Here is a 22,052-nt window from a genome sequence, read left to right as displayed (position 1 = left end):
AGTGTGGGGCGCTTCTTCGACAGACGATTCGCCTCCGAGCGTGAAAAATATCACCGGAGTTCGAGCGGAAGGCAAGGCAGCAATCAATCAAGATGCAAATCTGCATTCCGTGCAACGCTTCAGCAAAGGTGTCGGAAGATGAACGCATGGCGTGTACATGCTCTTTTTCTCTTCACTCCCAGTTGTAACACGATTTTTTTAAAGTCCCTTCCACCACCAAGTTTCTGTCCCTTTTCTTGTGGTCGAAGGGTCTGTGTCTCTTTTTATTTGCGACACAACCGATGATATGTTATTTCCTTTTGAAAACATTGCATGTCAAATTTCCGTCCGAAAACCGGGTGGAATGATCCGACGGTGGAAGAAAGGGCGGTTTCAGCTTGCGACATCAATCAAGCACATGGGATCGGTAGCCACTGTTCGCTCGGTTTGGTCCAGTTTTTCCGACAAACCCAAAGCGTCGTAAGTGCACATCCTCCGGGCAGAGGATACCTTTCACAGTGTTCCGTTTGTTTGTGTGTCCTTTGGCCGGTCCCGATCGGGGGTCTTACGATACTTTGCAGGCTAATCTTTCCTCGATCAATCACTTTTCTCGTGCTTTAGGGTGTTCGAAGCATAACCCAAGGATGGATGTATTATTTGTAGTGTGGAAAATATTATTTCTTTAAAATAAAATATCGGTTTCTAAATAGGAAAATTTGAATGAAAAACAAAGAATTTTACTTTTTTAAAATCCTAAGGGTTTCAAAACGAAATAACACATGTTGTGTGCGGGAAAACAGTCATCAATAATATTTAAGGATTTTTCCATTTCATTCTACACAACTGCTACAAGAAATACAAAATGGAAACATATGTCGATGTCGCGCGTCTCAAGCGCGCTCTCACGGCGTGAGATAAATCGCCACCACCGGCCAAAAACCAGATCGAATCGGACATTCCAAAGATGTATATGAAGATTAAGGAAAGCAAAACAACCCCCCAACAAACCAGTGAAGCGAATTTTCGTCGGACCTCCGGAATGAGGGAAAATGTTTAACACCGTTTTCCATCATTCCTTTCGCTCGGTTTTGGTACGGTTATGTAAATAATGACCATCACGTTAAGGGCAAAGGCCGCCGTCGTTCGGCGGAATCGGCTTCCCGGGAGAGCGTTGACAGTTTCGTCAAAAAAGTTGTATGTACCGGCCATGATCCCCCGGGGGCGCCAGCGAAAACCAGCCGGCCAGGATGCTGAAAGGCAAAGCGAAGCATGCATCAAAACACAATCCTTCGTTGATTAACTACAAGCGGATTTGAATAAAAATAATATAGGAACGAAAAGCGAAGGCTTTTCTCCTCTCGGCTGGATCCACACGGAGACATTCGTCAGGTTTTTTTTTCTGAGGAACCAGGGATTCTGTCACCCGAAAATGACATTTTGATGAGATCTAATTCCGCCGATCGGTCTTGCTGCTGCTCCTCAGCCTTTCGTCGCCTTTTTCCCGCGAAACCCCTTTACGGAGAATTCCTAACGAAATTCCTCAACTTATCCAGCTTCCAGGTAAGAAACGAAATGAACAAAAAACACATAGACCCTCCAAAAATGGCTCTATTATTCTGCCAAAGAAAACTTGCTCACGCGTCGCGAGTTTCAAGATTGACACTTCAAAAGGGAGAGGTGTTAATGAAAATGGGAAATTCTTCCTGCCCGCGGACTGACCTTCCTTCATTTGCGTTAATTTCGGGATGGAGGACACACAACGGAAATATATTAGCGGGGGGAAATACACTACAACCCGGGAGGCGAAAGTCAGCTCCCTTTGGTCGACGGCGTTACGAAAGTTCTCGCAAATAAGATGCAAATCCCTTCTGTCAGAAATAGGATTAGGTGCCATCGTCCGCGTTCGTGTTTTATTATATTTATCCATGCCGCTCGCATCCACAATCGTTTCATTAACACCTTTTGCCCGTGGAAACGAGTTTTTGGGGTTTTTTTTGTGTGTTCTCATTCACTGTGGCAAAAATCCGAAGACGACACGCTCCACCGGATTTGAATTGGGCGAAATTTTCAGCACCTTCGAAGCGTTGAAGGATGACGAAGGAAAGAAAATAATTCCTTCCCCGTGTTCTACTGCCGTTCGTTAACGTTTTGATCTTCTTCCCTCCCTTTTTTCGCAGATTCGTTCGTCAACAGCCAGGAGTGGACCATCTCGCGATCGGTGCCGGACATCCGGCTCGGCATCGTCGGCAGTCTCAGCTCGGGCAAGTCGGCCCTGGTGCACCGCTACCTGACCGGCACGTACATGCACGAGGAGTCGCCCGAGGGCGGCCGGTTCAAGAAGGAAATCCAGATCGACAATCAAAGCTACCTGCTGCTGATACGGGACGAGGGTGGTCCGCCGGAGATACAGGTGAGTCGACCTCATTTAGCAAATAAAACAAGCCAAACTCTTTACCCTTCCAGTGGTCGGTTGTCGGGTGCATGTCGGCGAATGCGCCCCAAAACGAATAAACGGATGAATGGTTTTTGGGTTGGGCATATAATAAAACGAAAACTGAGGCGCTTACGCTAGACTTGGACAGTGTTTGCCTATTTCTAGCGATGGGGAGTTCTTGCAACCTGCCAACTTCGCTTCGGCTGTGCCCATCCTGTTATCATTCCGTCTGAGTGGCAGTTCCACCATCAGCACGATTGCACAATTTGCCCCGACTACTGACCGCTGGCCGACCTACCTTTTTGCCTATCACGTCGAAGACTGCGCCCCAAAGTGGTGGAGTTCTAATTAACGATTCCAATATAGACGAGAGGGCCCGATGGGTTGTAAACACGCGGGAAGGCGGAATATCCCAGGTGAATTGAATTGACCTCTGTTACGATGGATGGAACGTGTTTACCATTGGCCGCATCGGTTACGCTCGTCAGCTGATGAGCCAGGAATGTCCAGTGTACTGACCTTTCTGTTAGGTTTGCTTGATCAAGATGAGTTGCGAATACATTGAACTAAAGAATACGCTTACAGCTTTTTTATGGAAGTTTGGGTTTAAAATATAGATCCACTGCAACTAGTGTTGTGCCTAATGAATCTTTCACCTAAGATTCATTCCGATGGTTTCACGAATCTTTGCGGATTCGAATCTTCAAAGCTTAATTAACCTTTCGAAACCTTAATGAATCTTCATGAATCTTTCATGGATCTGTCACGAATCTCCCCAATTCTCTCATAGGTGTGGACAATGTGACCAAAAAAAAAGAGGTCCCTCAACCCATTTTTGGCTGGTGTCTTTTCATCAGTTGGTGTGTTTAGGATTCATGAATCTCTCGACGAAAGTTTCATGAATCCCTTATTCATGAATCTGACTCAGATTTACACAACTCTAACTGCAACTTACATAAGTGACCATTTTTGCATTACTTTATAAAGCGAAAATAGATTTTCGATTGACAAGTTGTAAGAAACGATCGCGATAAACACCGGAATGTAAGTTTTCTTCAATCGCTTAAAGATGCTACCACCTCGATGATGGTGACTGGATATTTTTCAAGGGTACTTTGTCGACCTGTCCTCACTCTCTGCCTTCGGGGTGTCGTGGCAACGTATAAGGAAAGCCCAGTTCCGCATACGTTTACGGAGACGCCAACCGCGTTTGACTGAGAGGCGCCACCAAGCTGTGTCTCACACCGCCTTTCAAACATGTTGGGGCGTTTTATGTGAGGAGGTCAGGCACCAAGTGGTGTGAGTGGGTAGGAGCAATGTGTCGCCCCTGAGGCAAAGTGAAGCACTCATGTGGGGCAATAAATTGACGCACTACCTTGACATTGAAGTTCTTATATTTATTTGATCGAAAAGATTACTCGACAAGCTTTGCGGGTGGCAGTTGAAACATTTTTGAATATTAAACGAATTGTTTTCTAACAGTTCTGCTACATTGTCCTCGGCAGTTACGTGTAGAGTGTAGTCCTGGATTGCATTCCCCTTTATTTTTAATTTTTGCAACGTATCCTTTTTAATGATATTGCATATTTCAAAAGTCATTGAAAGCAAAACAATCGATGCTAGATTTGATAAAAAACAGGAACCGGATGTACAGCTTGAATTGTGATTGTCCTTTCCCTCCCTGAAGGATCGGTTTAAAAAAAACCCTTGCCCACCAATGGGAGGGTGATGTTGAATCGAACGGAAACTTTATTGCATTCTAATTGTTGCAAATTATTTCAACCTCCCCATATCGGAAGAAGGGCTGTTCGGTAAAGAATGACGAATGGGGTTCTGATCCAGAACAATGCACCGATTGGCGGGGCGAAGAAAAGTAGCAGGGGATGGTAAACGGGAAAAGCTACGAGATCGTAAAATCACCCGCGGACTCATCACTCGCCAATTCGCCATCAACTCGCTAAACCATCGCACACGAGCATCGAGTCATCGATAATCGCGCGATACCCGCCCTGCAAAAAAAAAAAGGTGATGTTAATTTGCATATGCAGACCTAAGCCACAGTTGCGCCACGGGTGGTGCGTGAATAATTGGTTGCATCAGCACGAGTCGCGCCGCCGATGCAGCGTTATGCAGCGTAACGGTGGCGCTGCATCGAAACAACAATGTGTGCATGTATCACAAGTCACCGGACGCCCGATTGCGATCGTTACGGGGCACATTTGTGTGAGTGGCCGCCAAGGAATATGCAGAGCAAGGAGGACTCCAGTCCTCCAATCAGTTACATTCCGACCCTTACTTTATCCGATCCGATACGATCCGATCGATTACCTCCCGGGTCTATCTGCATTTTACAGGCCGTTCTCGATAGTTAACGCAACCGTAAAGCTCTCCGCATCGCATGCACATTTTATTGCACTTTAATGACTTTCCCCCGGGGATGACGGGTGTTCCAGGGGACGGTAGGCGGTAACCCTAGAAAATTGGTTGCAGATAATTTGAATTGCTAATTAGTGTGCCTCCCGATAGATAGAGAGAGGAACGCCACCGACTGCAGAAAGGGAGCCGGATTCCAAGCCAGAATCCAGAACGGGATGTGCAAAATCCCAACCCCCTCGAGAAAGTAGCTCGCCGCGAATCCCGTTACATGCAACAAACTGTTACACTATCCTTTTTGCCAATCGAGGATGAATTGCTAATGGGTTGTTTTGCGTATCAGTTTTACGATTTATTGATCCTTAGCGCGCGGTGGCTTTTACCCCTTTTTTTTCTTTTTCGTTCCTCGACCTCTTTCTCTCTTTCGGTCGTTTCATGTTCCATCGAAAGCTTTTGCTCCGCGCACAGGACAAAACCTCGCGGAAGGCCGGGTTATAAATTGTCAATTTCATGCCCGAAATAAACCGTAAGCTAGGATGCGCCATTAAAAGGACGAATCATTGGGGAGAAATGGCCTGGAAGCGGACGCGACTTCAGCAGTCAGTGGTGATTGTAATGTAAATATTTTTGTTGAACGTGAACGAATCGAACCGCCGGTATCGATTCCCGCTTTCGCCCAACGTTGTTCGTTGTTTCGATTATTTATCGCTCTATTAATGAGGGTTTTAGAACTGTTTCAAACGGTTCGCATTTTGAGATAAAGCTTACGGCTTTTATCTTTTTTACAAGATGCGTTTTGGAAACTTTTAGTTTTCCGTTAGTGTTACTCAGTATGTACAATTTTTCCTCTTCCAATATTTAAAATAAACAACGATTTTTTGTGAATAAATGTACAAGACGTATAAGGACACTTTAAAAACAAAACCGTTCTGAAATGCGATCTCTCCTCACAAACCCTCCATTGTTGTTCCCCGACGTGTCCTGACAAATTAAAAACCAGCCACCATCGGATTTAAATACGCTATTCCTTTTTCAAAAACTGCAACTGCACTTTGGCGACGGCTGGCTGTTTCATGCGTCAATTCGTTGGCAAATTGATGGAAACACACGTGACGCGTTACAAATACATACACAAAAGCGATGGTCTGCCCTGGCCACAGAGTCCTTTTAATGGTGCCACCCGCGGCCATTACATATCCGCACGGGAAGTGGTGCGCACCCTTTTGAAGCGCACGGGAACTACACCCTTTAATTATGTGTCGCACTCATGGTTCCGAGATGGTGGAAAAACATGGCACAAAGAGGGAATTAAACTTAAATTAAATCCAACAATTGCAGGACAAAAGTGTGCGCACGTTCCCCCGCAGCGATTTGTTTCGGTGGTTTGAGGGAAAAGTTAAAAAAAAAGTACATGTACGTCTGTTTGTGAGAGCCATATAGCCTGGTTCATATTTCTAAGCCCCCCGGGGTTGTCTCGGTTTCCTCGGTTGCAAAACTTCGTTCAGTCTAGAACATGGCGTATGGAAATGCATAAATCTCTTCCGGGGATAAAATCCAAGAAATGCTAGCTGCAGACCGTAAGCCGTAGGCGACATATCAAAGGCATCCGAGTCGAAGGCCTAGTGGAAGGCTTCCTGAAAGTGGGTTTTCACCACCAACAACCATAAACCATAAGCTCATCATCATCCCTATCATACGCGGCGACTTCGAGACGTGCGGCGAATACTTTGCAATGGGCTGGTAATTACAGTCTCGAGGGCAGCTGAGTTTTTCCTTCACACATCCTTCGCATTGCCGCAGGACCTGCCCGTTCTTCTCCCAAGCACCTCGTTACGGTTCCTTACGGTTCCGTAGTCGCATTTCGCAAACCCGTCGTTCGCGCGTCTCAATTGCGTTGTGTACGTTTGCATAATTTGAAGGCGCGCACTCGTTGCACAAGTCTGCCTACGAGGAGGAGGTCCTTTGAATGTGGAGTGGAAAATGGAAGAAAGAAAAACATCAACCGTACACAAATCTCCATCGTAGCCAAAGTCACCGCCGCGGATCGCTTTCCATTTCAATGAACCTTGGGTTGGCGGCCGGAAGACACACGTCCCAGTGTAACATGACGCACTGTTAGAATATGGGCCCCTAAGAAGGCATACCATCTTTCCACGTCCTCCAACTATCGCCATGGAGCCTTTTTTCTGTGCGCCTTGGCCTGAGTTCAAACCCGGACATGTGAGGAAAACTAAAGCTCCATTCCGTATGTTGGAGGTACGCCAGACACCGACATTCCTCTTGCAAAACACTGTTGCCGCCAGTCGGTGTCCCTCAAAAGGTGGCGTACAGGAAGTGGTCGTCGGCGTCACAAATTCTAGAATGTTGTCGTCGGGTCCCGTGCCTCTGGTGGCGCAATGGTATTGCTATTGAATTTCTGGTTTGTCGCAAGACGATGGTATGGGAGGTGGCCCTGGGAAAATGCTGGGGCCTGGTGGGTGGATGGGTGGGTGGGTTGTTTGGCATATGAAGCGCGGAGGCTCGTCGGTTGTTGTTTGGTGCGGTTAGATGCGCCTGCGCCATTCGGCTGGTGCACCTCTCCGAATTTGTCGGGGGAACCATGCGGCACCTTTTGGTGGCCGACCTCTTGAACTCCTTTCCTCTCAATTCCGCGAAGCCTCCACAGGTTCTGTTGGCTTTCTTTCTTTCTTCTCCGATTTGGCACAACGGCAAACGGCAGCAAATTTTCTCGCCAGAACGAACTGGTGGCGGCGGCGTGTAAATCAAGTTCATTGCCTACTCCCGGCCGACCGGGGGGGGCGAGTTCAGGCTTCGGTGCGAGTCCCGATCCGACCTCAGTATACGTTGTGAACGCGTCCGTGGTTGACTTCTTCGCCGGAGAAGCCGTAACGGTTACGTGTGAGTTACTGCCAAGGGTATAATTGTGAATGGTAACCTCAATTGCTTGTCTTGGACCGTGCGTGCGTGTGCTCCACTTCAGGCAAAAACCCCCACGGACTATATTCTTTTCAACGCAATATTCCTAGAACATTATCGGAGGATATATTAGTGCAGTGTAGTAAGTGTCGTGTATATATTTTACTTTTAAAAGGTAGTTGGCAACCTTCTAGTTCTTTGATGGTGGTACTTGGGGAACTAACTTTAGATAGTGTCCAAATTTTCTTCAAAGAATTTTAAACTAGTCAGTGTTGTCTACTTTTTAGTTAATTTCAATTTGTGTTTGAATAAATTACGTAAAATTGAAATATGTATACAGTGAACAAAAGTCAAAAAAACATTACGAAATAGATGAACAACACGGACCCAAACAAAGTATTATTTCTCAAAGCCCTCCAACAATATAGAGAGACAGTGCCCTTGTGCCTGCTTTAGGCTGCAATTTCCACAGCTTCGGCCCAAATTCGCCCCGTCGTCATAAATTAAATCGGGTGCCATTAAGGTGGGCAATCGGCCCGTCGGTTACCGATTTTCCGTTGTTTTTCCTCCTCTATCATCTACTTCTGTTGCTTCTGTTTCTCTTCAGTGGTGCGTTTTTCTACTTTTCTATTATTTTTACCTCGTTGGGTTGTGTTTCTATTCTTGCTCTCTGCCCTGTAGTTGTTTTGCTCTCTTCCCCGCGGGTGCTTGTCGATAGTTGCACCATCGGCGCCACCCCACGAAACAAGCCCGGGTTTCGATACTTGCGCGACGCTGCTGGCTGCCCGGTGATGACAGCTCTATTAGGCGTAGTTAGGTGGCGTAATGCGGCCTTCCATCCCATCCCGGTTCCACGCCGCGTAGTTTTCCGAAAACACGTGCGCGCGCGATAATTTCGTGATTTTTTTTCTGTTCTGTTTCTCCTTTTTTTGTTTTGTCAATCCGAAAATTACTCCCGTTAATGGACTTGAAACGATAAATTGTGCTACTGTCGATGGTTCCAGGAGGGTTTCAGATACAACATAATTCCATGCCCGCACGTGAACTGTACAATGGTCGGTGGAATAACATAAGAGACTATCCCCCGGATCATTACTATCACAATTGGTGGACTTTCTAAAGACTTTCTAAAGTAAAGTAGTAGTGGAAAACGTAAAAAAACGGTCACTATTTGTACGATTACGCGATGTAACGGTGCTTCAACAGTAGGAGAATGCTCTGTTCGAATGATTTAATGCCCACTCATTTCTATCCGTTCTTTCGCTGACCTCTGACTCGCGCCTTCGAATAGAAGTTAGTCATTTTTGTTCCAGAAAATGAAAACGCATAATCCAAACCGTTTGCTTCACTCGTATCACATAAGGGATCACTCTTCCGACACACACATTCGGCGATCATTCAGACGTGATTTACTGGACTCGTCGTGGACTACCGTCCATCATTAGCAGCTGGCGAAAACTGCCGTTTTGTTTGCCTTCTATTTGGTTTTGTTTTACGGCAATTCAAATCACCCGTCTGGTGGCCTCATTTTCCAACTGTGACGCTCTAAAGAACTCGTTTTGCGTAGACCGGGGGGCAACCGAGGCCGAAATCATCTTCCGCCGAGGCGAAGCCTGCCTGAAAAAGGGTCCGAATGTTTGATTTCGGAATGTTTTGCCCAAACTTCGATTTTCCCCCTCAGCGACCAAGACTTTACGAGACAGACATGTGACGTGGTGAAGGAATGTCATGTGCGGTTGATTGTTTGCGCAAGTTTAAAAACTGTCAAAAAATCTACCCTCCCGCTGGCGGCGAGTTGTGCGAAAGTTTATAAAAGAAAAAGGTTCACCTTTGGTAGTTTTCTTTTCAGCTTTTTTTTTGCTGGGTTTGAAGTTTTTCAAAAGAAATCAGTCGTGCATCGATCATAAATCTTTCATTATCAATCAAATGGCGCACGGCGACGACGAAGTTCCAGTGCCCATAAGCGCTCTCTGGCGAAAAGTTCATCCCCTTGGTTGTAGTAATGAGTCAATATTTCGCGAAAACGAACATTAATGGACTCCGAGATCGTCTCCTTTGGTTGTATCCCTTTTTCAAAAAAGGAACCGAGCAAAAAAACTACAACCTTCCAATCCTACCAGAATGTAATGGACGGGTAACCGACAAAACGAAACTCCAGGAGTTTTGGGACTGACGGTGTTCTTTCCCGTAGTAAAAAAAAACAATGTACTTCGAAAGGGAAAATCCACATTTCCCCCTTTTTTTCGAAAATTTCTCAAAACGGTAACGCAATTCCAAACGCGACGACAAAACCAAAACCCAACGTGTGATCGTGTGCAATGTGACACTCTGCGCCGTTCTGTTTGTATTTAGTTGGTTTTGTGATTTATTGGTTCACCGTGACAAATCAATTCGGAAAACACAGGACCTCCCCTGTGTGCGGCGGCCCCTTTTGGGTTGGGTTTGCAAATTTTGCCAGAAACCGCTTTTCGGCGTCGTCCAAACCAACATTACCAGTTTTTCTCCTGCACGACACCGTGTGTTCATTGTTGCGCCTATTCAATTGCAATCTTATTATTTTCGCAGTTTTAGCTTCTGTTACTAACCAAACCAACCGTTCTGTTTTCCTCCCATTTCCGGTACAGTTTGCTGCCTGGGTCGACGCGGTTATCTTCGTCTTCAGTCTCGACAACGAGTCCAGCTTCAACGCGATCTACACCTACTACAACCGGATAGCACACCATCGGAAGACGACGGAGATACCGTTCATACTCGTCGGTACACAAGGTAGGTTGTTTTTGGGAGGAAAAGTTTCGCCCCCCCGGATGTCCTTCCGTCGTTGTCAATTTAGTAAATCGATTAATAATGTTTGTCTTATTTGCTTTGGCCTTTTTGCAGATGGTATTTGTGAGCGGGCACCGCGTGTAATTGACGATGCAAGAGCCCGTAAGCTGGCGCAGGATCTGCGGTCGACATACTACGAAACCTGCGCTACCTATGGACTGAACGTGGAACGAGTGTTTCAGGAAGGTGAGTGATCCCAAAAGGATTCAGAACTACGTCAAATTTTTCGTAGAATTGCTAATTAAATTTATGTTAAACTACTGGGATATGAGCTTTTCCTTTTTTTCAAATTGAAAAGCTCCTTCAAAAGGCTTTTATTCCATATCCTTTTGCTATTTTTGAAGTGTCCTATCCCTCGGTGTCAAAAACGCAAGGATGATATGATCGGAGCGCCCCCTCGCGTTCAGATTGGTAGGCTGAGTGTCCTGTTGTCATACGCAGAACAAGGACGCACACACAGGCACATCTCGATTCGTTCACGACGCAGTTGTCGTTCGAACGCAAGAAGAATAGCACCCCGAAAAGAAGGACCTCTTTCCAAGAAGAGCCCAAAACAGACGAGCCTCCGGGAGCGAGTGAGACAGTAAGCAAGCTTTCGAGAGGGCTAACGACGACATGTTGAGGAACCCGGACGGAGGCAGAGAGCAAAGGAAGGAAAGATCGATAGCAACAGCATAAACAAAACAAAGGCCACCTCTCTGCGAGATTTACCACCGGTTTTCGTGGGTACGGAACGAATGTGCTTCCTGCGCCTGTAGTCGTGGTAACGCGCCCTGGTGCCTTCTGCCGTTGTTTTCTTTCGACCACAGAAGGTTGCAGAGGCTTGCGTGTGCAGAGAGTGTGTGTATGTGTGGTTCGATCCGTTTCTCCCTTCCCTTCGCGGTTTATGTTTTATGTTTCGCTGTCGGCGAGGAGGCACGTTTAAACTGCCTCATTTACTGAACTCTGTGTGGCCTCGGCGGGACCTTCGTCGTGTGGTTCGATCTCTCCTCGCATCGCCATCGTTCGAATGCTCTCCGACCCTTTTGGGTTTCATCTTTCTGCTCCTTCCACGTCTATGCTATGCTGCTCATCTCGGCATCTTACGTGCTTTCGGGTTGATTCTTCGGTTCAGCAGTACAAGAGCATCTTGGCAACGGAAGCAGCAGCAGCAGCCTCCTGTGTTGTGTTGTGTCTTTCGTGGAACGAGATTTCATAGCATACTTATGCTTTGCTTTGGGGTAAAACGCGCAAAACAGTTTGGCATTTGCGTTGTCCGCGTGTGTGCACGGAGCACCAGTGTGTTTGGTGTTATTATTGAAGGTTATGTTACAGCAAACGGTCACTGAAAACACCGGTTCGATTGAGACTTTAACCTAAACAACGACAGTGTCGAGTTGTCCGTAGAAAGTGTTCGATTTTGCACATTGAAATTGAGGCAGCATTTATGTTGGAAAAACTCACCCTCGACCCCGTCCGGAACAGTGGTGGAGGACAAAGCGTGGTACACGCCGAACCTGGTGGTGCTGCCATTTCCGTAGCACCATTGGCAAGGGCTGCTGGCGAGCAGCATCAGCAGCAACAGCAGCAACAGCAGCGAGCGATGCCTTTCTACAGGCGATACTGTAATTATTACTTGTGTGATGGATAGGGGGCATCCCGAAAACGGGTTACGGTGGGATGTTGTGTGCAAAAAGAAAAAAAAACTGGAATATGTGTATCCTCACCCGAAAGGAGAAACATCTGCCTCGCGGATGGTTTCCAAGATTCGTACCAAAAAAACTAACGTCATCTTTCTTTTACTCTTTCTTTCGCCTCGCGTTGTGCAGCCTGCCAGAAGATTGTCCAGCAGCGCCTTTCGACCGGTTCCACGATTACTCCTACCAACTCCCGGCCAACCACGCCGCAAGGTACGCGGCTCGGTTTGGCCAGCTTTCATCCAGCCACGCAGCTGTCAGTTCCTAGCCCGACGAATGGGTTCACCAGCGGGACGAACGCCGGTTCGAGCCCGGCCAACGTGGGCCATGCGGTAGCCAATTCCTCCCCCAGTCACCAGCAGCAACAGGCCGGAGGAGGAGGAGGCATGACGCTACCCCATCGGCATCACGCGCTGTCCGCTTCGAGCCATCACATTCCGATCAAGGTCAGTGCGGAGCTGATCGCGGCGGAAGTGCAGCATCATCAGAATACGGCCGCAGCCGTTGGTGGAGGGAACGGACAGAAGTGGGGCACGATCTCGCACGGTACATCGCAGCAGGCGCTGCTAGCGCTTACGAACGAGAATAACAACATCGCCAAGTTTGTGCCACCGATGCACCCGGTATCGTCCGCCGGTGGTCCGAACAACGATGGGCTGCAATCGCTCGGATTGCCCACGGGGAAGGACAACGGAAGTGGTGGCAGTGGTTCCGCCAAAGACAGTGGCAAAGATGGGAAGGAACTCCCAACACCAACGTCCACTCCGACCACCTCGCGCAAGAGTCGCCGAAGGTCGAACCTTTTCATTCCTTCCTCGTCGAAAAAGGAACAGCAGCAACAGGAAAAGATTAAGAATGGCGAACTCGGCTCTGGCAGGGCCATTCCGATCAAACAGGGCTACTTGTACAAGCGCAGCAGCAAGTCACTCAACAAGGATTGGAAGAAGAAGTACGTGACACTGTGCGACGACGGTCGGCTAACGTATCATCCGTCGCTGCACGATTACATGGACGACGTGCACGGGAAGGAGGTGTCACTGCAGTACGTTACGGTGAAAGTACCCGGCCAGAGGCCACGCGGTACCAAATCGATCATCACGAACAGTGCGCTGACGGCGGCCGCTGCCCAGGCACAAGCGGCCCAAGCGTCCAGCAATGGAACCAACGGGCAGACTAACGGGCTTACCGAAGGCATCGGCGGACTGTCGTTGGCGAAGGACCGCAAGTGCACGGAGAAGGTGCTGCTGACCGCGTTCGACACGCTACGGGAGCCGGTGAAATCGAACTCGCAAACGAGTGGCGATGAGGGCATCGTGATAAGCAACAGCAACTCGCAGAGTTTCCTCGGCAGTGACAGTAACACCATCGGCGGAGGTGGTGTTGGTGGTGGTGGCAGCAAGATTGACGCCCAGACCCCGAACGTGAAGAAGCGCCACCGGAGGATGAAGAGCAGTGGCGTGGGGAAGAACAGCGAATACGATGGTAGGTTTGGGAAGGCAAAACGAATCATTGACCGGGGTCTAACTCGCAAAATTACTTACAGATTCCGATGGGTTCGAGTTTTACATCGTTTCGCTGGACAACAAGCAGTGGCACTTCGAGGCGTCCAACTCGGAGGAACGGGACGAGTGGGTTTCGGTGATCGAGCAGGAGATCTTCAAGAGCTTGCAGGGCATCGAGTCGTCCAAGTCGAAGCCACTAAATCCGAGTGATATTGCATCGATGCAATCGATCCGTAGTCGGGTTCCCGGCAATGGCTACTGCGTTGATTGTGATTCACCAAGTAAGAGAATTGTCTAAAGCTACTTTGTGAACATTTGTTTCTAACAAACTGTCTTTCTTTCCCACGCAGATCCCGAATGGGCTAGTTTAAATCTCGGTGTCCTAATGTGCATTGAATGTTCTGGTGTACATCGGAATCTTGGTTCCCATATCAGTAAAGTGCGTTCGCTTGGACTCGACGAGTGGCCGTAAGTATTTCCTTGATGAATTCAAAACACAGTAGCCGTCTTCAAAATTGATCTAACATTCATTTCCATTTTCTTTCCAGACCTGGTCATCTGAGCGTTATGCTAGCCATCGGCAACAGTCTAGCAAACTCCGTCTGGGAAGCGAATACACGCGGTCGTGTGAAACCTACTCCCGCCAGCTCGCGGGAGGAAAAGGAAGCGTGGATTCGAAGCAAATACGAGGGCAAAGATTTCCTTCCACCTTTCAATCCATCTCCACCGATCGGACAGCAGCTGTGCGAAGCGGTCGTTCGATCGGACATGAAGTCCATCATCATCCTGCTGGCCAATGCTTCCCACGAGCACATCAACTCAACCGCCAGCAATCGTGACCTCCGGACGCCGCTGCTGCTCGCGTGCGCCATCGGAAACCTCGCCATCTCACAGCTGTTGATATGGGTATGTAATAGGACACGCCGTGTGCAATGAACAGTTTAATAAAATGTGCCATTTTTCTTATCTTCCACAGCACCACGCCAACCTGAAACATGTCGACAATGAGGGTCGCTCGTGCCTAACGTTCGCCAAGGCGGCCAACTCGCTGGCCGCTGCTAAGCAGGCGATGAACTCGCCGCATCACGTGAACGTCGAGACGACGGCGGCCCTGGTGGAGCTTCTGACCAGCCTTGGGTGCACCGATCCGGCCCCATTTTCTGCCAGCGGTACGTTACCCCGCCGGCGGGAAACCATCGATCAGGCGACGTTCGAAAAGTTCTCCTCCAGTGTGATCTAGGCGACCGGACAGAGGTCCGGTGTTTCTCAGCAGCACCTTAGACAAATTGGTTAACACGCAATCTCAAACGTTTACGTCAAATCTGGCTGGTAGGAGGAAAGATCCGCTTCCGGAAAGTAGACACATATATATTATGCTAGAATAGACGGAAATAGTCCCTGCACCGCCCAATGCAGGCAGCTCTTGATAGAAAAAGGATCTGCAAAGCACACTTACAAACAAAGAAACATGCACCACACATAGATCTTGTGCGTGTGTTGTGTAAATCGTTTCATTTCGTTCCGATGCACCAAATTGATGTTTGCGTCCGTGTATACCATGTTTGTTATCGCACGTTAGAAAGAGATACTTAACACTTTGATGAATACTAACTAATTCTATTACTGGCAATCGTGGCAAAGTAGGATCGTTACAAAACAAACTAAACAAAATTATCCCCCATAAGGCAATGTGATTCGTATGTTTCGACCGTAGGATTTGGTTTTCGTTTCGTTTTAAAGGAGCCTGTTCGTTTTGTTTTGTTTCCACGGTTCGTGCCGTCGATCGGTCGATCATGGGTGTTTCTTTTAATGGCTATCGTCGGGAGGGTTGTACGCAAACGGTGTATATAGTAATGTTTCCTAATGATCCTCAACTCCCCCCGCGGATGCCGCGATCCTAAGCAGAAGAGGGAAAGTTTTGTACAATATGTGTGTAAGGGAATAGGCTACGTATATGAAGTATTAGTATTACACCGGAAATAGTGTAACAGGCGAAGAAAACACGGTGGTCGAATTGTATTGTAATGTACGGAGGGTTGAGAGTATGATTAAGATTATGGTTAGTCCTTTTTTCAGATTTGAAATTTTGTTTTCAATTGTACGTAAAATGATTTTATTGCGGTTGTTTCGGTGATTTGTTTTTAAGTTTAGCTTAAACTATCCGGCACTCCGAACGAGTGTCGAAGAGCAAAAACCCTAAGGGAATAGTTGATAAATCAGAGAGAGGGAGAGAGGGAGCAATTTGTTTATCACAGGCAGACCATGCTACATAGAAACGCTTTGGTTAAATAGACCCGTTCTTACCTAATTCTTCTCACCGTCTAACTGTTTACACATTACAACTTTTAATATTATGATAGTCATTCCTGCATATGAACAGATCCCAAGGCAAACTGCTTTCCGTTTGAATTTCACAATCGAGGCTAACGGTTAAGATCATCGTAATAGGTTTTGTTAATTTATGTTGTTTCTAGTTTAGTCTTGCTGAGGTCAGTTTTGTCCACCACAAGGTATGATGGTGCGGGTAGAATGGAAGTTTAACATTTGAAGAGGAAACAGAGATCATCCCATCACATCTCCCTCGTTGACTTCTTTATCATATCTGTTTTAAGCATCACTGGAAGGGCTCCATAGTGATAACCGTAGATCAAAAGGATGGCCCTTAGTACTCGATGATTTGATCTCGTTTGTTAGAAAAAAAAACCTTCACCATACTAAACCCATTTCATCGCCAGCAATCACGAAATCGGATCCCATTTTCATCCACATTCGATCGTCCATCGTAGGTAAAGATTCCGGTTAGTTATAGTTCGGTGCAAAATCCAACGGCTACGATTTCCTCGCTCTTTTTCGTAGATAGCAGTACGGGAGCGAATATAGCCCTTTATCGATATTTCATAGTTGGATGCTAGGTGCAGCTGCGGGCCTCACATAGGAGTACTTTACTGAAATGAACTAACTATACGAAGAATAGATAAGCGAAACCCCTCTCCTATGACCTTCCTCTCATCACAAACAAACATATGCCAAATGTTTTAGTCTAACTAACTGAAACCCCTCTCGAGGGAAGTTAACAACTTTGACGTACTTCGGCCACAAGCATATGTCTGCCCCCAAATGGATGAATGACTTATGCCGTTTCATAGCAAAACCTATAGAAGAAACGATCTTATACGATTACATAGCATAGTAACATGAAAAGGTACACTAGTATAGATGCATACCACACATAATACAAACCATGAACCAATCTACCAGCTACAAATACAAGCACACTCACGATACCGATTAAAATTCCTATATTGAAGAAATATTCTAATACAAGATGTAAAGAGCAGTGCGGTGTGTGCCGTTTGTTCCGTGTTTGGCAAAACATTTAACAAACAATAATAAAGTGAAAACAAAAACCCTAGTAGAAACGATAAACCTCACACCCAACAAACGAAGATACAAATGCTTAATAACAACGGCAAAGTGACAAACAAACAAAACCCATAACAAAACAAAACAAAACAAAAAAAGAGAGAACGTTAAAATATCAACAGTTTATAAGAGTGCTAACATGAAGCAAATGAAATTTAATAGAAAAGTATGATTGCAAATCATGGAATACAGTGCTAAACTACTTACCCTTTCTTAAGACAGGAGCAGACTAATGTTGAACTAGTAATATCCGATTCAGAACAGAAAAAGGACAAAGGTCTACTTTATTGGAAATACCAAAACCCTGTAAAACGTTTGCATAAGGCAATAGACAACTGTTTGAATACAAAGTTTAAAACGCGTGGAATTTGTATTGGAGAAAAGTAAGATCTTTACGGTGCCCCCTTGGAATATCCCCGAGATAATGTAAACATGTGAGCAGCACCAGCGAAGGAACGTGTAAAAGTAATATACAAAGAAACCTATATAAAATGAATGACTTATTTTTATTTTAATGTAGAATACGTCTAGCGAGGGTAGTTAAAATATTGAGAAAAACATCTTTGCTTTTAATTGATTCAAAAGTTATGAAGTTCGAATGAGTTGCCCAAAAATGTTGCGAGCATCCATATTTCTGGGTTTCTCTTAAAACTTCAACTCAAATTGAAAACCTTATGGCACAATGAAGATTCGTGGTTGAGAACCACTGCACAAAAAAGTGCTACATCACAAGATAAACCTGTTTATTAGTCGTTTCACGTTGCGCATATAACGTTGATGAACAACCATTGAGATTGAATTTATCAATTATTCTACGTTACCACAAACCTTTGACCAAGTTTTCTATTTGTAAACATTGCTTGTTTCTGTTTCTGTAGAAAACCATCTGATTCGTTTGATGGCACACATGGCGGAAGTTCCATTATCTCAGCTGGAACGTAATAGATTGTGATTGTTTGCCAGTCACAGATAACAAACCCCTCAACATCAATGGCGCGTGTGAATGATAATGCACCGTTTGCAATACCGAGGTCCAGTCAGACGGGACTAATCAGTCGTGTGTGAGTCGTCGTTGAAGTATCATCTCGAAAGTGGGCTAAAATTCAGGATGCTTGGAATGGAGTTAGCCGGAAGGACGAAGTACGATCCTAGCGGACAATGCTGGTACGGTGAACGACTTCCACCGGTGTTGAACCCGGCTGCTGGTTTGGGTAGGATTATTCTGGATGCGTTGGCTCGTTCCCCCGACAAGGTCATACAGATCAATGCGGACACCGGTCGGAGGACAACCTGTGCCGAGATGCGACTTCGCATAATACGCGTAGCGCTTCACTTGCGTCGGCTTGGCTTCCGGAAGGGGGAGTTTGTGAGTTTGGCCTGCGCCAACGGGGAGCAGGTGGTACCGGTGTTCATCGGTTGCTTGGTGCTGGGATTAGCAGTGAACCCGTTGGCACCGGTTTTCAACCGGGAAGACTTTGCGCACATGATGAGGCAAACGCAATCGAGGCTAGTGTTTTGTGACGAAGCGAACCGTGCGGTGGTGGAGCAAGCGGTGAAGGATGCCATAACGGCCAAGGATGTGCGGTTGTTCGATACGGGCACAGGAGTGACATCGGTGGAGAAGCTACTGCAACCGATCGAGGGAGAGAAAGACTTCCGGGCGGAATATTTAGGTGACGCTACGAAGCTTCTTGCGCTGGTTCTCTGTTCCTCAGGGACGACTGGCCTTCCTAAGGGTGTCTGTTTGTCGCAAGCACATTTTGTCGACGAGATGGTTTTCTCCACGTAAGTATTTTACATTTTGAAGTTCGCCGATCGATCACTCTAATCGATCGGTTTCGTTTGTCATTCTAGGGATGTTTCCGATGGACCGATTTTCAGCTTCAGTTCCCTTTTCTGGGCGACCGGACTGTTCGGAGTGACAACATCTCTACTGCACAGTCGACCCCGTGTGTTCACGAGCAACCCCTTTACCCCGGAACTGCTGCTGCAAGTGATCGAAAAGTATCGCGTCGAGACCGTTTTCACACCGCCATCGTACGTGTCGATACTGCTGGCACATCCTCGATTGGCCAAGGCGGATTTGAGCAGCGTACGATCGTGGCAGCTCGGTGGATCGATGGTTGCAGAAGAGTTGCTGCTGCAGATGCAACCCCATCTTCCAAATGCGCATATGCGCTCCATCTATGGCAGCTCAGAGATTGGTTTTATCACACGCTGCATGATACCCGTAAGCGTCCCGACTTCTGTTGGTTCCTTGGGAGTGAACGTAGAGTGCCGATTGGTGGACGAATCAGGAAAGATTGTTGGTCCGGGTGTTCACGGGGAGATACTGGTGCGCCATCGGTTTATGTTTTTGGTAAGATATTACGAACAATCATGGACAGGAAGATATTTCAACAGAGTATATACCTCCTCCGCAGGGATATTTGAACAACCCGGAGGCGACTAAGAATGCCCTTACTGAGGATGGCTTTTTCCGCACGGGCGACATCGGGTACATGGACGCCGAGGGTAACTTGTTCGTGATCGATCGCATCAAGGATATCATCAAGTACACCAACTACCAAATTTCGCCGTCTGATTTGGAAGGAATAATTCAGAAAATCGATGGTGTGAAGCAAGTTTGCGTGATCGGCGTTCCTTTGCCGGATCGTTCTTCAGATTTAGCAACGGCTGTTGTCGAACGAGTACCAGGCTCCAGTATCCGTGAGGAGGACATTGTACGGATCGTCGATGGACAGGTCGCCGACTTTAAACGGCTACGAGGCGGTGTACGATTCGTCGACAGCTTCCCAATGACTCCTTCGGGGAAGATTCTACGACGTGCCGTTAAGCAGATGTTCAATGAAACGACATAAACCTGGTTTTTGATCAGCTATACTTTAATTGAATTAAATTTACCATAACTTGTATGATACCTTCAGTTTAGTTCGGGAAATTGTTATGTCGTTGTTAACCAGATTCAACTTGCAAATAGCAAATAAATATAATCGTACTAAATATAAAACTATTAACGCTTGATAAATTTTGTTTTATCAACTACCATTTGAATGCAACATAATAACGATCGCAGGCTCGTGACATTTTTTGAATGATTTTCAAATTAGGCCATCTTTCCCACCCGGTGAAGCATTCAACCATCGCTTGTAAACGCACCCATTTTGTTTGCTGTCAAAACGATTTAGTCATTTTAAAGAGCGAAGAGAAAAGAATCCGCTCTCTCCAGTAGAGTGAAAGAGAAGACACCAATGGCAACTTTCTTTGAGCCATTGAGAGATAGAAAGAGACAACCAGTGCTTCGCTTCGGTTCTTAGCTGGAACTCTTTTCTCCATTTGTCAGTCGGTCGTTAAACGTCGTTGGTGAAGCAGCGTTCTTTGCCAAACGGGTTTGTGCGAAGAAGTGCAGTGTTTGCCGATGGTTTTTGAGTGACGGTGCTTCAAGAAAAGCCATTTGCTGCATCGCTTTCTCGTGATTATCTGAAATTCCGATTGGCCCAGTGCCCAAAAGGTGTGTAAGCATAATATCGTCCGATTTAGTGTTGTGACTGTGGTGTTGGAAAGCAACATATCGTCCAAAAACTTCCTGAGTAGATTGAAAAACAGGAAAGCAAGCAGTGTTCTTCGAGGAAAAGCAGTGCGGGCATGTTGCCCCCTTCTCGAGAAGGGTGTTTTCTTCTTTGTTAGTGTAGCTCGTTGTGCGGTTCGGTAGTAATTCGACTGAATTTGAGATGTTCAACAGCTGATCTCCCGAGCAGTCCAGTGTGCGGTTTTTTGAAAGATAAATCGCAAGCAGAAACGGCACAATTTGAAGCAAATCGAAGCACACACAAAGCGTACCCCTGGGTGTCCCACACGAAGCGGCACAAAAAACGGATGCATTAAGGTGAGGAGGCAGCTGGTTGCTTTTGCTGGTAGAAGATGGTGTTTTCCAGCAAATGACGGCCACTTCGATCAATGGAAGAGTCCGTCAAGAAAGTTAGCCGCAAAACAGTGACACAGAAAGAAAGCGATCGCCAAGCGCGAGGAAAAGAAAGGCGAGTCGACTTCACAGAAGAAAGAAAAAAGGGCGCCCGCAGTGTGGAGAAGCCCATCGTTGATGCCCATCGGAGTCTGCTTTAAAACCGCAGAAGAAGAAAAAATGGAAACCTCAACTATCCGTGCCCCCCGCGCTTCACTTGCCTTGCGATGGAAGGGGGGGACCCTTTGGAAAAGTAGAGAAGAAAAACTGCTATGATCCACTGTTTGATGTGTAGACGCGACTCGGCGAGGCCATATTCCCGGGTGTGGATGGATGGATCGCCTGAAAATCGGAACAAATCGTAGAACTGGTTTCGACGAGGAAACTCCAAAGTGACCAATTTCCTGACGAACAGGGACAGAATGACGCGCTGTTTGTGTATCCCGCTCGTTCGCTCCCTTCTTGATGTCTCTCTTTCTCGTTTCAACCACTTCTGTGAGCGAGATGGCGGATCGCGGGGTGTTCATAAAAAAGCGAATTGTTTGAAGGGTGGAAGGGACAACTGAGGGGGTGGTCCATAGAGCATAGAACAGATGAGGGACAATCAACGAACGAACATAAAAACGGTACGTTTAGATTTTTGTTTTCTTTGAAGCGCGTACTAAAGCGTGAATGGCTCCAAAACGTTGAATTTGGTTAAAACTAGCAACATCGAGCAGAACACAAAGCCGCGAGCGTAAAGTGTGTCGTTCCATATCCACCGTCTCGGAGGACAACATTCCGTGTAACCTTCGCCATTGTGTACTCTTTCTCCCGCACACTCGCTCTCTAAGATCTCGCAGCCGTCTCGTTCCCACACGTCTTGGTTCGACCTAAGAACACGACTCACTCCGCCGTCTTTGATCGCGTGTTTTCTTGCTCGCTGTTGCTTGATGTTTTCATCCGTCGTTTCATCTCACGTATGT

The 22,052-nt window shown here is 46.7% G+C and overlaps 2 protein-coding genes across 2 annotated transcripts in view; both read left to right on the top strand.

Annotated features, from left to right (window-relative positions):
• Positions 1-15,031, top strand: part of LOC131281916 (centaurin-gamma-1A) — a 38,408-nt gene extending 23,377 nt beyond the window's left edge. The window contains exons 2-9 of the mRNA XM_058311280.1: positions 2,157-2,389; positions 10,327-10,468; positions 10,580-10,711; positions 12,334-13,683; positions 13,745-13,984; positions 14,054-14,171; positions 14,252-14,609; positions 14,680-15,031. Of these exons, the coding sequence (XP_058167263.1) occupies positions 2,157-2,389; positions 10,327-10,468; positions 10,580-10,711; positions 12,334-13,683; positions 13,745-13,984; positions 14,054-14,171; positions 14,252-14,609; positions 14,680-14,943 (2,837 nt within the window). The 3' untranslated portion in view covers positions 14,944-15,031. The remainder of the gene's footprint in view (positions 1-2,156; positions 2,390-10,326; positions 10,469-10,579; positions 10,712-12,333; positions 13,684-13,744; positions 13,985-14,053; positions 14,172-14,251; positions 14,610-14,679) is intronic.
• A 3,212-nt stretch (positions 15,032-18,243) lies between these two features.
• LOC131281655 (uncharacterized) lies at positions 18,244-19,987 on the top strand. Its single transcript, XM_058311001.1, has 3 exons — positions 18,244-18,911; positions 18,981-19,485; positions 19,550-19,987. Exons 1-3 carry the CDS (start codon positions 18,244-18,246, stop codon positions 19,985-19,987), a joined length of 1,611 nt encoding a protein of 536 aa, XP_058166984.1.
• Positions 19,988-22,052: the final 2,065 nt, after the last annotated feature.

This window comes from Anopheles ziemanni, chromosome 2 (assembly GCF_943734765.1).
Source record: "Anopheles ziemanni chromosome 2, idAnoZiCoDA_A2_x.2, whole genome shotgun sequence".
NCBI classification, from domain to species: domain Eukaryota; kingdom Metazoa; phylum Arthropoda; class Insecta; order Diptera; family Culicidae; genus Anopheles; species Anopheles ziemanni.
This window is presented reverse-complemented; position numbering and strand designations above follow the sequence as displayed.

Coding starts and splice junctions, on each gene's coding strand:
- LOC131281655 (XM_058311001.1), top strand. CDS start 18,244: ATGGAGTTAGCCGGAAGGACGAAGTACGATCCTAGCGGACAATGCTGG. Junction 18,912..18,980: donor GACGAGATGGTTTTCTCCAC/GTAAGTATTTTA, acceptor TTGTCATTCTAG/GGATGTTTCCGATGGACCGA. Junction 19,486..19,549: donor GCCATCGGTTTATGTTTTTG/GTAAGATATTAC, acceptor CCTCCTCCGCAG/GGATATTTGAACAACCCGGA.